This window comes from Protobothrops mucrosquamatus, unplaced genomic scaffold, assembly GCF_001527695.2.
Source record: "Protobothrops mucrosquamatus isolate PMUCROS unplaced genomic scaffold, P.Mucros_1.0 scaffold2039, whole genome shotgun sequence".
Taxonomy (NCBI): domain Eukaryota; kingdom Metazoa; phylum Chordata; class Lepidosauria; order Squamata; family Viperidae; genus Protobothrops; species Protobothrops mucrosquamatus.
Window position 1 is genome coordinate 133,452 of NW_015388146.1, and position 11,852 is coordinate 145,303.

At 37.7% G+C, this 11,852-nt stretch overlaps 1 protein-coding gene across 1 annotated transcript; it reads right to left on the reverse strand.

Annotated features, from left to right (window-relative positions):
* Positions 1-7,560: 7,560 nt before the first annotated feature.
* On the reverse strand, positions 7,561-8,700 carry GPR85 (G protein-coupled receptor 85). Its single transcript, XM_015823897.2, has one exon. It carries the CDS (start codon positions 8,671-8,673, stop codon positions 7,561-7,563), a length of 1,113 nt encoding a protein of 370 aa, XP_015679383.1. The 5' UTR covers positions 8,674-8,700.
* Between the last annotated feature and the right edge of the window lie 3,152 nt (positions 8,701-11,852).

Below are 11,852 nucleotides of genomic sequence, written 5' to 3' on the forward strand. Positions count from 1 at the left end.
ATTGACCAAAGACCTTTCTAGTCCACCATCCTGTTTTTATAACCAAACAAGCTTATGTTTCTCAACTGAGTGATACAATTACCTCTGTAGATAATATACAACTATCATACCTTGCATGCATTCATAGTCCTTTTCTCCATGTGATCATTTAATCTTCTTTAAAAGTGTAAAAATGATGTACCACTAATAAAATATTACAGTTTAGTATACACTGTCTTGGGGATGGGGAGGGTTCTGCTATTGGTCATATGACTTTCTCATACTTTAGCTTCATTGGATATTCCTGGATTTTTAAATCAATACTCTTCATGTGATTAATTTTATGCTCTTCTGTCATGTCTATTCTCAGTTACATTTTTCCCTAAATTAGAAACTTTCCAAACTGTGTACCTTTTCTCAGTTGCCTTTTATTTGCCTCTTTCAGTTGCTTATACCTCTTTCAAACATCATGTAGTGGATGGAGAAAAGCAGATCTAAATCTAAAATAAAAATGATTATATTCTTGTTGGCAAAGTTGACTGAATTATTATAGTTCTTCATTTTTAGTATCTTTCTAATGATATTATTATTCACTTTATTTTATATAATATCAGTTCCTTTATGGGTGTGGGATGGAGGGAATAAGTCAAATATGAATTAGTTCCTTGAAGTGACACAAATGTAATATATGTAGGCAAGAAATGGTAAACCCATTTATACAATTAAACAAGATTTTCTAAAATTAAGTGAATTGTATATTGTAACTTCAAATTCATTTAGAAAAATCATGCTGCTTTTACTCATGAATCATAATACACTACTCTAGGAATTATGTCTTTTATTAATTATTATTAATAAAGTTAAATGTCCTAGCACAAGGAAAGCAAAGTAAAGAAAATCTAAATCAGCTACTGCTGTTTTTAAGTGATGAGACACATGGTTGATATTCATGCCTTTAAGGACGAAAGCTCCTGAAAAGGCCTAAAACCTCCTTTAATTTCATGCATTACTTTAACAAAAGAACAAATATATTTGTTCCATTGTTTGTGAAAATTTCTAGGATTTTCCATATATATGTCTTTATTTATATATTTTAGATACTTTTATGGTTGCCAACAGCACATAAAGTGGAAAAATGAAATATGTTATCAAAATCTAGAATGAACTCTTACTTAGTTCCATTACAATTCTTACATACATGTATATATAAGAAGGCTCTGTTTGTCCTTTTTTCTTTGCTATGTTTGCTCTATTTTGTTAAATAAATAAAGGATATATATGTAGAGCTTGTCTGCTCAGCTATTGACCATGAAGCCTAAGAGAGGGGTGATTATGATTCTGTTTTGGTAAATTGCAAATAAAATAGCAAAATGCCTATGATCAATTAATGTATAAGTTTAAAATTAGCTATTATAATAAAATACGCACCTTTGCCAAAGTCTTACCAATTTATTCCTAAGTCAAAAAGAAAAGAAAAGAATAGACATGCCAAATGCCCACTGAGTTGCTGTCAAACTAGAAAAATAAATACCATGTATGCAATTTATTCCCAAGTTAAAAAAAATCAGTGCCAAATCTTGCAAATAATATAGTTATAAGTAACTAAAGGAAAAACATTCAGAAACCCCCTTTCTGCATTACCCAGTACAAACAATGACAGAAGCAGGAACTAAAGCTCAACTTCATTGCTTCCTTTGCTTGTTCACCATTTCCCATATCTTTATATCGCTACATCCAAGAGCATATTTCTACAGTGGACTTTGCGCTTTCTACAGTGCAGGTTGTGCATTTCTCTTCTATCTTAAGGAATAAGCACTCATTAGAATTCTGGTGAAAGGCCATTTCCTTTTGACAACTCTACTCATGGAAGCTGTTGATGCTGCCATTTGCTCTTATACTTTTTTTAGTATTATAATAGGATTCCCCAGAACATTTATTTTATAAACGTAGCATAACATACGACTGGAAAAACTTCATATCTCTTTGCACTGCCACATGCTGAACATAACTGTGATCTGTGATCAGCCAACCATAACATATTTATAGGAAGAAGTCATACTTTTAGATGAACAATTAAAATAGGCTTAATTGATTAATCAAGCACAACTGTAATGGTAATTAAAGTTTTCTACAATTAATCACTAGGTCTTAGCATCTTTGTTCCTTACTATGTAGGTCAAAGAGATGTTCTCACATGCTCCAAATTTAATGGACAGGAAACTCAAAGATGGTTTTTGATCTCTTGATTTTTGATTCCACTCAAAGGTAGCAAAAAATACACCTGTCAAGTTAAGTATTTTAATGCTTTTTCAGCCATCTCAATATGAATCATAAGAAAATTAAATTTATAATTCTCAACTCAAATCATTATTTGGGCCTGTTTTTTGTATTCTAGTTGCAGATTTGTTAAAGGAAAAAAAGTCTGAACCACTTGTATATTGGGAAAAAATAGTTTAAGATCTGTATCAACAGTAGGCTCTTTTATCAATTTATGTTATTTCAGCTAAATGTCCACATCCAGAATTTCAAGAAAATGGATTTTCTTAGATGCTTTGAAATCTATAAAGTTCATTATTTAATTTGTTAAAAGCCAAGTTAACTGAACTGAAACACCAACAGTAACAGCATATACCGTAGTGATGCAGTGGTTAGAATGCAGTATTGCAGGCTAATTCTGCTGGCTGCTGACTGCCAGCAGTTCGAGTCTTGCTGGCTCAAGGTTGACTCAGCCTTCCATCCTTCCGAGGTCAGTAAAATGAGGACCCAGATTGTTGGGAGCAATATGCTGACTCTGTAAACCGCTTAGAGAAGGCTGTAAAGCACTATGAAGCGGTATATAAGTCTAAGAGCTATTGCTACACCAAGATGGCACTCTTATCAGTTGATTGTTAATATTTAACTGGAAAATGGCAGGGATATGTTTTCTAGGTCTGACATAAGTAAAATAAATAAAAGCATCGTTCACTCTAAGGTTTTTCAAAACTGCAAATTGCCTCTTAGGAGCTACCAGACAACGTTCTGAAGGGTAATTTCAGATGAGTTAGGCCTGAAAGCAATGGGTTAGAGATTCTACAGTCTATGTGACAGGCAGGGTTGTATAAGTCTGTCCTACAGCAAGTGTCTGAACTATTAAAGGAAGGTTAAATTATGGAAAGAGAAATTAACTGATTATATTTTGTATAAAGAAAAACCATAAAAAATAAGAAAGCAGAAAGAGAAACTGTATTTCAACAAGCTTATACTATATTTTCATTGTTTAAGTCAGAGATTTTTCATTACACACACACACACACATATTATCATCTGAGAGTAGGGACAGGATTTAAGCAAAGCTTCTCACTTCCTGCTTTGCACTCTCAAAAGATGAAGCATATTAACAGTTTATGGAAATGTGCTCTGGCCATGTATTGGAGTTCCTAAACTGAACTATTCATTCAAAAATTTTAAACAAGGAAAATTAATTCTTGTAAGCAAGAGCATTTTTACACAAGAAAATGTTTCAAATGCCTAATTCCCCACATCTAATCCAAAGTGCTCTCCATATGATGCAGCTCTCCAAAGGGAGAGCTGCATCATATGATTGGATGGAAGATTCCCATAGAACAGTGTTTCTCAACCTGGACTGGTTTCCGAGATGTGGACTTTTAACTCCCAGAATTCCCAAACCAGGTGTGGACTTTAACTCCCAGAATTCCCCAGCCAGTCTTGCTGGCCGGGGAATTCTGGGAATTGAAGTCCTCACTTTGGAAACCGGTCCAGGTTGAGAAACACTGCCATAGAGAGCTTCCTTTGGAGACAACATTGCATTCTTTGCACAACTAGGCCCAGAGTCCAAAGCTACATGTTTATGTCCTTTTTCTATAGTTTAATTCATAAAATTATGATCTTACATTCCCATTCTGTGCCTTGGCATGGGAGTGGGAGACAAAGATGCTGACATTCAAAATCTAACATTAATGCCAGACTGGTATAAAATGTGTCACTTCAGAGGCATACATCCTTTTTAGAAAAAAGTAAAGATCTTATAGTGCCATATTTACAATAAAGCAGGCCTGTTATTTCCTCTCTGCTCCTATTTGTGCACTGAATTATAATAGTCATCTACACATGCACTTAAATTCATGTAAGTATATCATCCTTTTATAAGATACATTAAAATGTTTGCTTGCTTAACTTTGTGTTACAATGCATTTTATTAATCAAGTAATAATGAGATATTAAAATACCATGTTTGCCTTTTAATTTTATTTTGTATACCTCTATCCACCTTTTGAGACCAAAATGAAAACAACTTGTAAAAACATGTAGCAAATAAAATAAAATAAAATAAAAAACGAATACTTTGGGTTGCAATCTAGTTCCATAGTTACTCAGACTTGGTCTTAAGGAACTCAACTGACAGAACTTTTGAATAGGCATGTATAAGACCGAGTTGTTAATTGTTCAGCACTGTAAATTTCCTTTCTAAATGGTAAAGAGTACCCACTTAACATTTCCAAATGATATAATCAAAATTTTAAGTTTCCCATTATTTGTGCCATCTGCTGAATAAGAGAAGGTTTAAAAATTTCTGGCCTTTAAAACACTGCATTTGTTTGCATTTACAATAAGAACTGTACTTTTATTAAATTGTTAAAATGTGACAATGATATCTTATGAATGTAATTAATGTACAGAACTTAATGGCTAATTCATCATAGCAGTCAGCCTTAAACAGAATAAATTAATGTATTACATGGAAGGGAAACTCTCTATTTCTATTTCTAGCTCCTCAAAAAAATTCTACTTGACAATTACCCGTTGAGATAGACATTTTGAAAACTGACTTATGAACCAGTGCAGATAATCATTCATAAAAGTTTTGTTCCATACATGTAGAACAGCCATATACAACATCACTTGTACTATTATGAGGGGATTTTCCAAACCTTTGTACGTGTATTTAATCATGTAAATATACACAGTACAATGGGCATACCCATAATCATTACATGTGGTTATTTGAATGGGTAAGTCAAAATCTTCCTATACTTGTGTAGGAAAAAAATGCAAAAAAGAGACATGATATGTTTAGGAATTATAAGAAAGCCAGTTTGGTCTAGTGGTAATGCCCTGAGCTAGAAAACAGGAGTCCGCAAGTTCAAGTCCTGCCTTAGTTATGAAAGCCAGCTAGGTTAGTTTGGGTCAGTCATTCTTTCTCAGCCCAGCCCACCTCACAGGTTTGTTGTAGAAAATAGAAAGAGGAAGGTGTGTTGGATATGTTCGCTGCCTTGAGTTATTTGTAAAACTAATAAAGGCAGGATGCAAATAAATAAATAATACTATTGGAATTAGGCTTGATCAGATATGTACCCCAGTACTCTAATTGAACTATATTATGAGGTTCAGGCAATAAGATGGCACTCTGAAACTTCATGCACATCATATTTTGGGGATTATGACATGAAATGTTTTTGCATTCATGAAGATTGAGTATTGCAGTGTTTAACCCTACATGCTAAATTTAGCCCTTGAACCATCAACATGAGGATGAAGTACAAATGAGATCATTTAATGGAGCTAGTTACATGCACTTAGGCATTCAATGTTTAGTCCCTAATCTGTAACTGTATTATTTGATTATATGTGATAAAAGAATATTATGCCTGAGCTATCTAGTTATGTATATATTACACTTCAGATATTAGCATAACCCAAAATATTTTGGGATAACTAATTATGAGTTCTACAGTGAAATATAAGGGACAGTATTATTTAATAATTAATTATTATATTTGTTGGATCAAGTCCTTGTTCACAGAAGTTCAATCTTTTGGCCAAATTTTTGTTTCACTAAATTACTGCATTAAAAATTGTTCTCTGTATTAGATTTTAAATACCATGTAGTGCTAAGTAGAACTCTTATAATCAAATGATAACAGGATAATTATGATAACTACAAAGAGTGCTATTGTTGAGAATATCATTTATCAATTCTGTGGTCCCCATTATTCTCTCATTTTACAGGTTGGGAATACAGTAACTTCAAAGAACAATAATCCAGAATGGCTACATTTTTAATAATTCATGCTCACTTAATAAATATTACTAATAATCATAATGAAAGGATGGTTGTAAAAGTGGAAAAATGTAAAATTTTATTCCAAGGAAAATTAACAGGCTACACAAATCAATTTTGGCAAATGCAACTTTATATTGAAATCCACACATCTGTATCTTAAAGAAGGAAAGACTCACAGACTCAAATGTCTTTCTAAGGTACTAGAAATCATATTATATGCTTTCACAAGTTAAAATTGAAATTGAAACAATTAATACAATAAAAATGTGCAGAAAGTATCAACAAGACTGTGCCTTCAGTAGAATAAATGCTTTACACATTGTGCAAGGTATCTTACTAAGGCTGAGGTCTTCCCATGAAAATATAAACACACGTAGACTGACTGTGTTTCTCAGAACAAATTAGAATGGGCAACACACTTAGAGAGGGGAAAAAAATAATATCCTAGCAATAGGCATACTGATCTGGGGGAATCATGGGAATAAAAATAGGATTTAAGTGATCTTTCATGCATTCCCAAATGACAGACTAGAGTGACCGATTCATTTTTCTTTACTTATCTGCTAAAATGCTGAACAAAATGGAAGATACTAGATAATCCCTTAAGGCAACATGTGGTATATTCCATGTAAGGATTACTGTTTGACATTACAATTGGATAATCTCATTAATGTTGCCTATCTGACTAATATCTAGCTTTTGAAAATATAAAATGGGTCTAATCAATATTAAATCAAATTACACTTTTTAAAAAAGACATAAAGGAAACAAACAGAGAGTACAATTATATGCATGTAATATTTCATTCAAAATGAAAGAATTTTAAACAAAAAGGAATATACTCAGAGAACATTAAAAGTCTTTAATTTAAACAAAAAGGGGGGGAGAAAAACCTAGAAAACAGAACTGCTTTGGAATGTTCCTCTAAACTAACAAAGGATGAAAATTCAGCACTACATGGCACATCAATTCCCGTCAACTACAGGACTTCAGTCGGTCCCTAGATTTTAGTCTTCAAAAAATAATTATTATATGAAATGGTTGAAAGCTCATCCAGTGCCTAAAATTAGTTTTAACAACATATTAACCTTTTGTCAAACTTAATTGTTTCAGTTGTCCAATGCTAACCTTTTTGATGGTCTTACTTTATGTCACGGTATATATACAGCATTTAGTGCTGATATATTTAGCACCTGCTACTCTCTGACTCATTACCTAGATTTCAACCATATCAAAGCAATTTAGGGCAATGGCTCAGTCCTTTATTCTTAATTACAAACCGCCCCGAATGGTCAGCAGGAATAAGTTTAGATTTCAAAATAGGATTTAATGATAAGCTATTGCAAAAATGGCAGAATATTGTTGCCCAAATCCTTACAATTGCTGACATGCCCCCTTTAATGCTGTTATCTTCCTTCTCCTCTTCTTCTTCTCCTCTAGACATGGCAACAGTAACCCCACAATTGCTTAGTAGAGAAGGGTAGTGTTTTCACAAGACTAAAGATTTTACAGATGCTCCCTCATATAACACAGTAAGGTTCCCTTGGTAACCTGGATTTTCTGCAGTAAAGAAGGGTTGTGCTGAAGCAGCGCCTCAGCTCTCTGTTGGAGAAAATGCACACAAAAGGATTGATTCCAGCTTGGGCAAAACTCATCCAAACAGCGGCTGTTAGAAATCCCCCAGGAACCACAGGGCCTCTTGTAAAAACTCTCCAGTAACAGGCGACCAGATAGGGCCCCCACAAGGTGAGAAAGAGGAATGTCATTATATAGAACATTCTACTGATTCGTTTTTCCATTTTGAATTCATCCAACACAAGTAGCCTTCTCCTACTTGTGGTGTTGGCATTTTGCCGGATCCCCAGCAAGGTAGGTGGCGTGGGGCCCCTTCCAAATCCAGCCAGCCAATTTGCAGCCGCTTGACCACTGGCTCCAGGACCATGAAATGTCCAGTTCTGGCTCACCGCAGCAACAAACTGAACAGGCTTCATTTTCCTACGATCATGAACAAAAAAGATCAGCTTGAGGTAGACAAGCTGTGTGGCTAGAAGGATAAGAGCAAGAAGCAGCATGAATCCCAGCGAATCATTGGCTCTAAAGGAACGATGCTGAAAGGTACACTGGTCTTCCTCCCTAATAAATGAATACGTGCCCACATCCAATACTGGAGGGAAAGCCATAGCTACAGATAGGGTCCACACCATACAGATCACTGCTAAACAAGTCCAAAAGGACAGTCTTTTTGTATAAAAACGGTGGTGGGCAATAGCTAAGTATCTGGTGACGCTTATGCAGAACAGCATGAAAGCTGTGTGGAAACAGGACAAAACACCCAAGAAGGCAATCACTTTGCAAGTGAGGGTCCCATACGTCCAAGATGATCCATTTTTCACAGAAGTAAAAACAAATGGGAAACAAATTGCAGATCTGAGGATATCTGAGCAGCAAAGATCCAAGAGGAAGTAATAAGGAGCTCTATGTAAGGACTTGTCTTTAATGAGCAAAATGGAGATCAGGAGGTTCCCCACCACACTGACTCCTATGATGAATCCCAGAGAAGTCAATTTCAAAAATGCTGTTAAAGGGGAAAGATTTTGCAAAATGTTGTCAGCTGCATGGCTGTAGTTCGCCATAGATGGATGGAAGATAAGAAGGTTGCCTTAGTCAAGTTTCATGATCTATATATATGAATAAGGAACAAATAGATCCATACATCTTACTGTGATTGTATTCCAAAAGCAGGTCTGACCTGGGATTTAGTTACATAGTATGTTCTCTTTTCTTCCATCCGATTTGTCATGCCATCAAAATATCTGGAAGAAAAAAAAATCAAGCCATCAGGCCTTAAGTTAACATATAAATAATGCCAGGATGAGCTAACCAATGTTAATTTATGGAGAGCCAAAGGAAGCTGCAAGTTGGAGTACTATTATTTGTTTGAGGGAAATTCAGTGAGAACTGCACACCTACTATGCAATGCTTTAGGTTTATTCACAATCCCTCAGGTTGTTTACAGTCAAATCTCTGGGCAAGGTGAAAAACCTGTACTTTCCCTGCTTCCAAACAGCTGGATTCATACAAGATAATTCCAAGTACTATTGACACTGGTATATTTTGAAAATAAAATGGGAAGGAAGTCTGTTGAATAGCTTTGTCTTGTCCACCTTTTCTGTTTATATGATGTGCTTCAAGGAAGATGCTGGGCTGATATGGAATACATCCAAAAGAAACCCCGCAGAACGTATGTTTTCTAACCCAACTTACCAATGCATATAATCACAGACTGCTAGTTTATCCACCCTGAAAGAAGATAACAGAAACACAATTTTCCCAGTGATTTGCGTTCAACCTGTCCTCAGACTTGTAAATAAGTGCCTGTGCTAAAATGTTGACAGCCCTGTGTTTTATGGGCTTTTGTGTCGTCTTCTTATGATATGGAGTTGGGGAAAAGCAGAGCAATACTGAATATATCCAGGGAGATAGTCATGTGTGTCTAGAAAACATACCCCAGGAATAACATCTCATTCAGACATTTTCCACCCAGGTTACCACAAAATGCAAAGATCCATATTTGGACCATTGAACTCCAGGATTTGTTTTGATGCTCTCTCCCAGAAATAGTTCCTGGACCTAGAATAAAATGTCCTGCTACTTCCAGGGATTTGGGGGTAGGAGAGTCATTCAAGGCAGCAGCAGGCAAGGCTGCTTGTTCGCCTCTTTCCCTGTAGTGTTCCTCCCACCCCCGCCGTCGCTTCTCGGGTTTACAATATCGCATCCAAGGAAAAGCCCTTCCACCATTCCACCATCCAGGAATTTTGCCTGACTGCTGCTGCTGGCCGGTAAACAAGAGCTCGATCGGATCACGACAGCATTGTTCGAAAAACAGACACATCAACATAAACACATATAGCCTCCATCAATCAAACAAACCCTCCGACCCCGCGAAATGTGCTCCCCTCCACCTCCAGTCCCCTCTTCCATGTATATCCACACGGCGTCGAGAGGCCAGCAGAGGCAAAGGGTCTGCTTTCGGAGCTCCGGGCTTCACCTGCTGGGGGCATCGGCTCTCAGACGCCGACTTTTCCCTTCATCAACTGATTCAAAAATGACCCCCCCCCCGAGAAACCACCACAATACCCGATCAACCTGAACGATAGAGGGAGGGGGGTCCCTCCAGCCCCGCTCCGACTGCTACGTCGCATCTCCCCTCCTCAGACAGATAAATCCCGAGTCACACACATACACGCGCGCGGCGTTCCCCCTATACCTGTAGGTGATGGAGAAAGGGGAGATAGAGAGAAGCCGCCGCCCCCCCCCTCACCAGACCTTCTTTTTTCTATTTGCTGGTATTTTCATGCCTTGATTTATTTCTTTATTTCCTGGGCTCCTAGGATGCTCAAGCTCCGGAATCAGTGGGTTCAGCCGGCGCATGCTCAGTGAACCTCCGTGAGCGCCTAGCCTCGTCTTCCCCGTTGCAGCCACAGAATCTCTCCCACTAACGCAGCAGCAGCAGCAGCCAGTTCCCCGTCGCCGTTGCCTCGAAGAGCACGCACAGCTCCAGGAGCCGCGGGAGCAGTCATGCAAGAGGCCGGCCGGGCGGCCGACAAAATATCTCTGCCACGGCTGCAACGCTAGGCTCGGAGTCCTACTGGCCCTTTAGCGCGACAAGCCCGGAGCAGGTCTGGAATGAAGCGCTCCAAGGCTCGATTCGGAACTCGCCTGTTTTCAGTCCGGGAGAAGCTCCCTTTCTACTTCCCCTCCCCATGGCTCCCATCTCCCCCCCCGCCGCCCCCATCTCTTTCTCCTGATGATGACTGCATCGTTATTGCACTTGACAGAACTGTGGTGGGAGGAGGGACAAAAGATGAGGATGCTTCCTCCTGCTTCTGAACTGAATTCCTCCTATTCCTTTTTGGCAAGGAAGTGAGGAACTTTCCCTACTATTACTTGCAACAACGTGGTGCTTGATATTTTTTTAAATAGTAAAAGACTGCAGAAATTAGGAAGAGAAATTCAGGAAAGAGAGTACTCTGGGCCCATTATCTGTTATGCCTAAATTCCCAGGAATTCATGATTTGCCTTACTGGGGGATGGAGGATCTAGTTACCTGGAAATCAGTTGTGGCTCCAGCAGTATTGAAAGATACAAATGGAGCTGTGGAATTGAAAAGGTTCTGGTTTCTAGTGTGGACTGGGAGGTAGGCGGGGACACAGAGAAAAGCTATGTCCACTTTTCTGGAAATGGAGAATTTGGGCCCATGTTAGAGGCAGGAATTATGACTGAGTTTACCTTCATGCTTGTACCCCTGTTGAAGGAAAAGTCTTCATCGTGATTCCAGTTTATTGAAGAGCCAGACAGAAAGATGGTTCTGGTAGGAAAGAGGAGAGAAATAAAAGGGCTGAGCACATGTAGGGAGTAGGTTTTTATACCCTCTGGAGCCTTTTGTTTTGAGTTGCTTCCTGTTCCTGTGGCATGAACTTTGACCTGAGTTTGAGTGTGCTTTTCTGGTATTCTGATGGCGATGGGTTAGTCCTATTATGACCAAAGGTCATATCCTGCTTCCCTGGGACTGGGGCTGATGAGGTATGCAGATTTCTTAGATTAGATTTAGATTTAGATTAGATTTATTATATTTATACCCCGCCCTTCTCCCGGAGGACTCAGGGCGGCTTACAGCCAGTTTAAAAACAGTTTGATACAAATACAAAATACAAAATTTAAGAGAATAATTAAAAATAAATATTTAAATAGGCCGCTTCTACTAAAATTTAGTTAAAACCAATTTAAAATACCCCTAGGCCAGTCCTGCCCG

What these genes read in the sequence shown, in the direction of transcription:
- GPR85 (XM_015823897.2), bottom strand. Translation starts at nt 8,673, where the DNA reads ATGGCGAACTACAGCCATGCAGCTGACAACATTTTGCAAAATCTTTCC.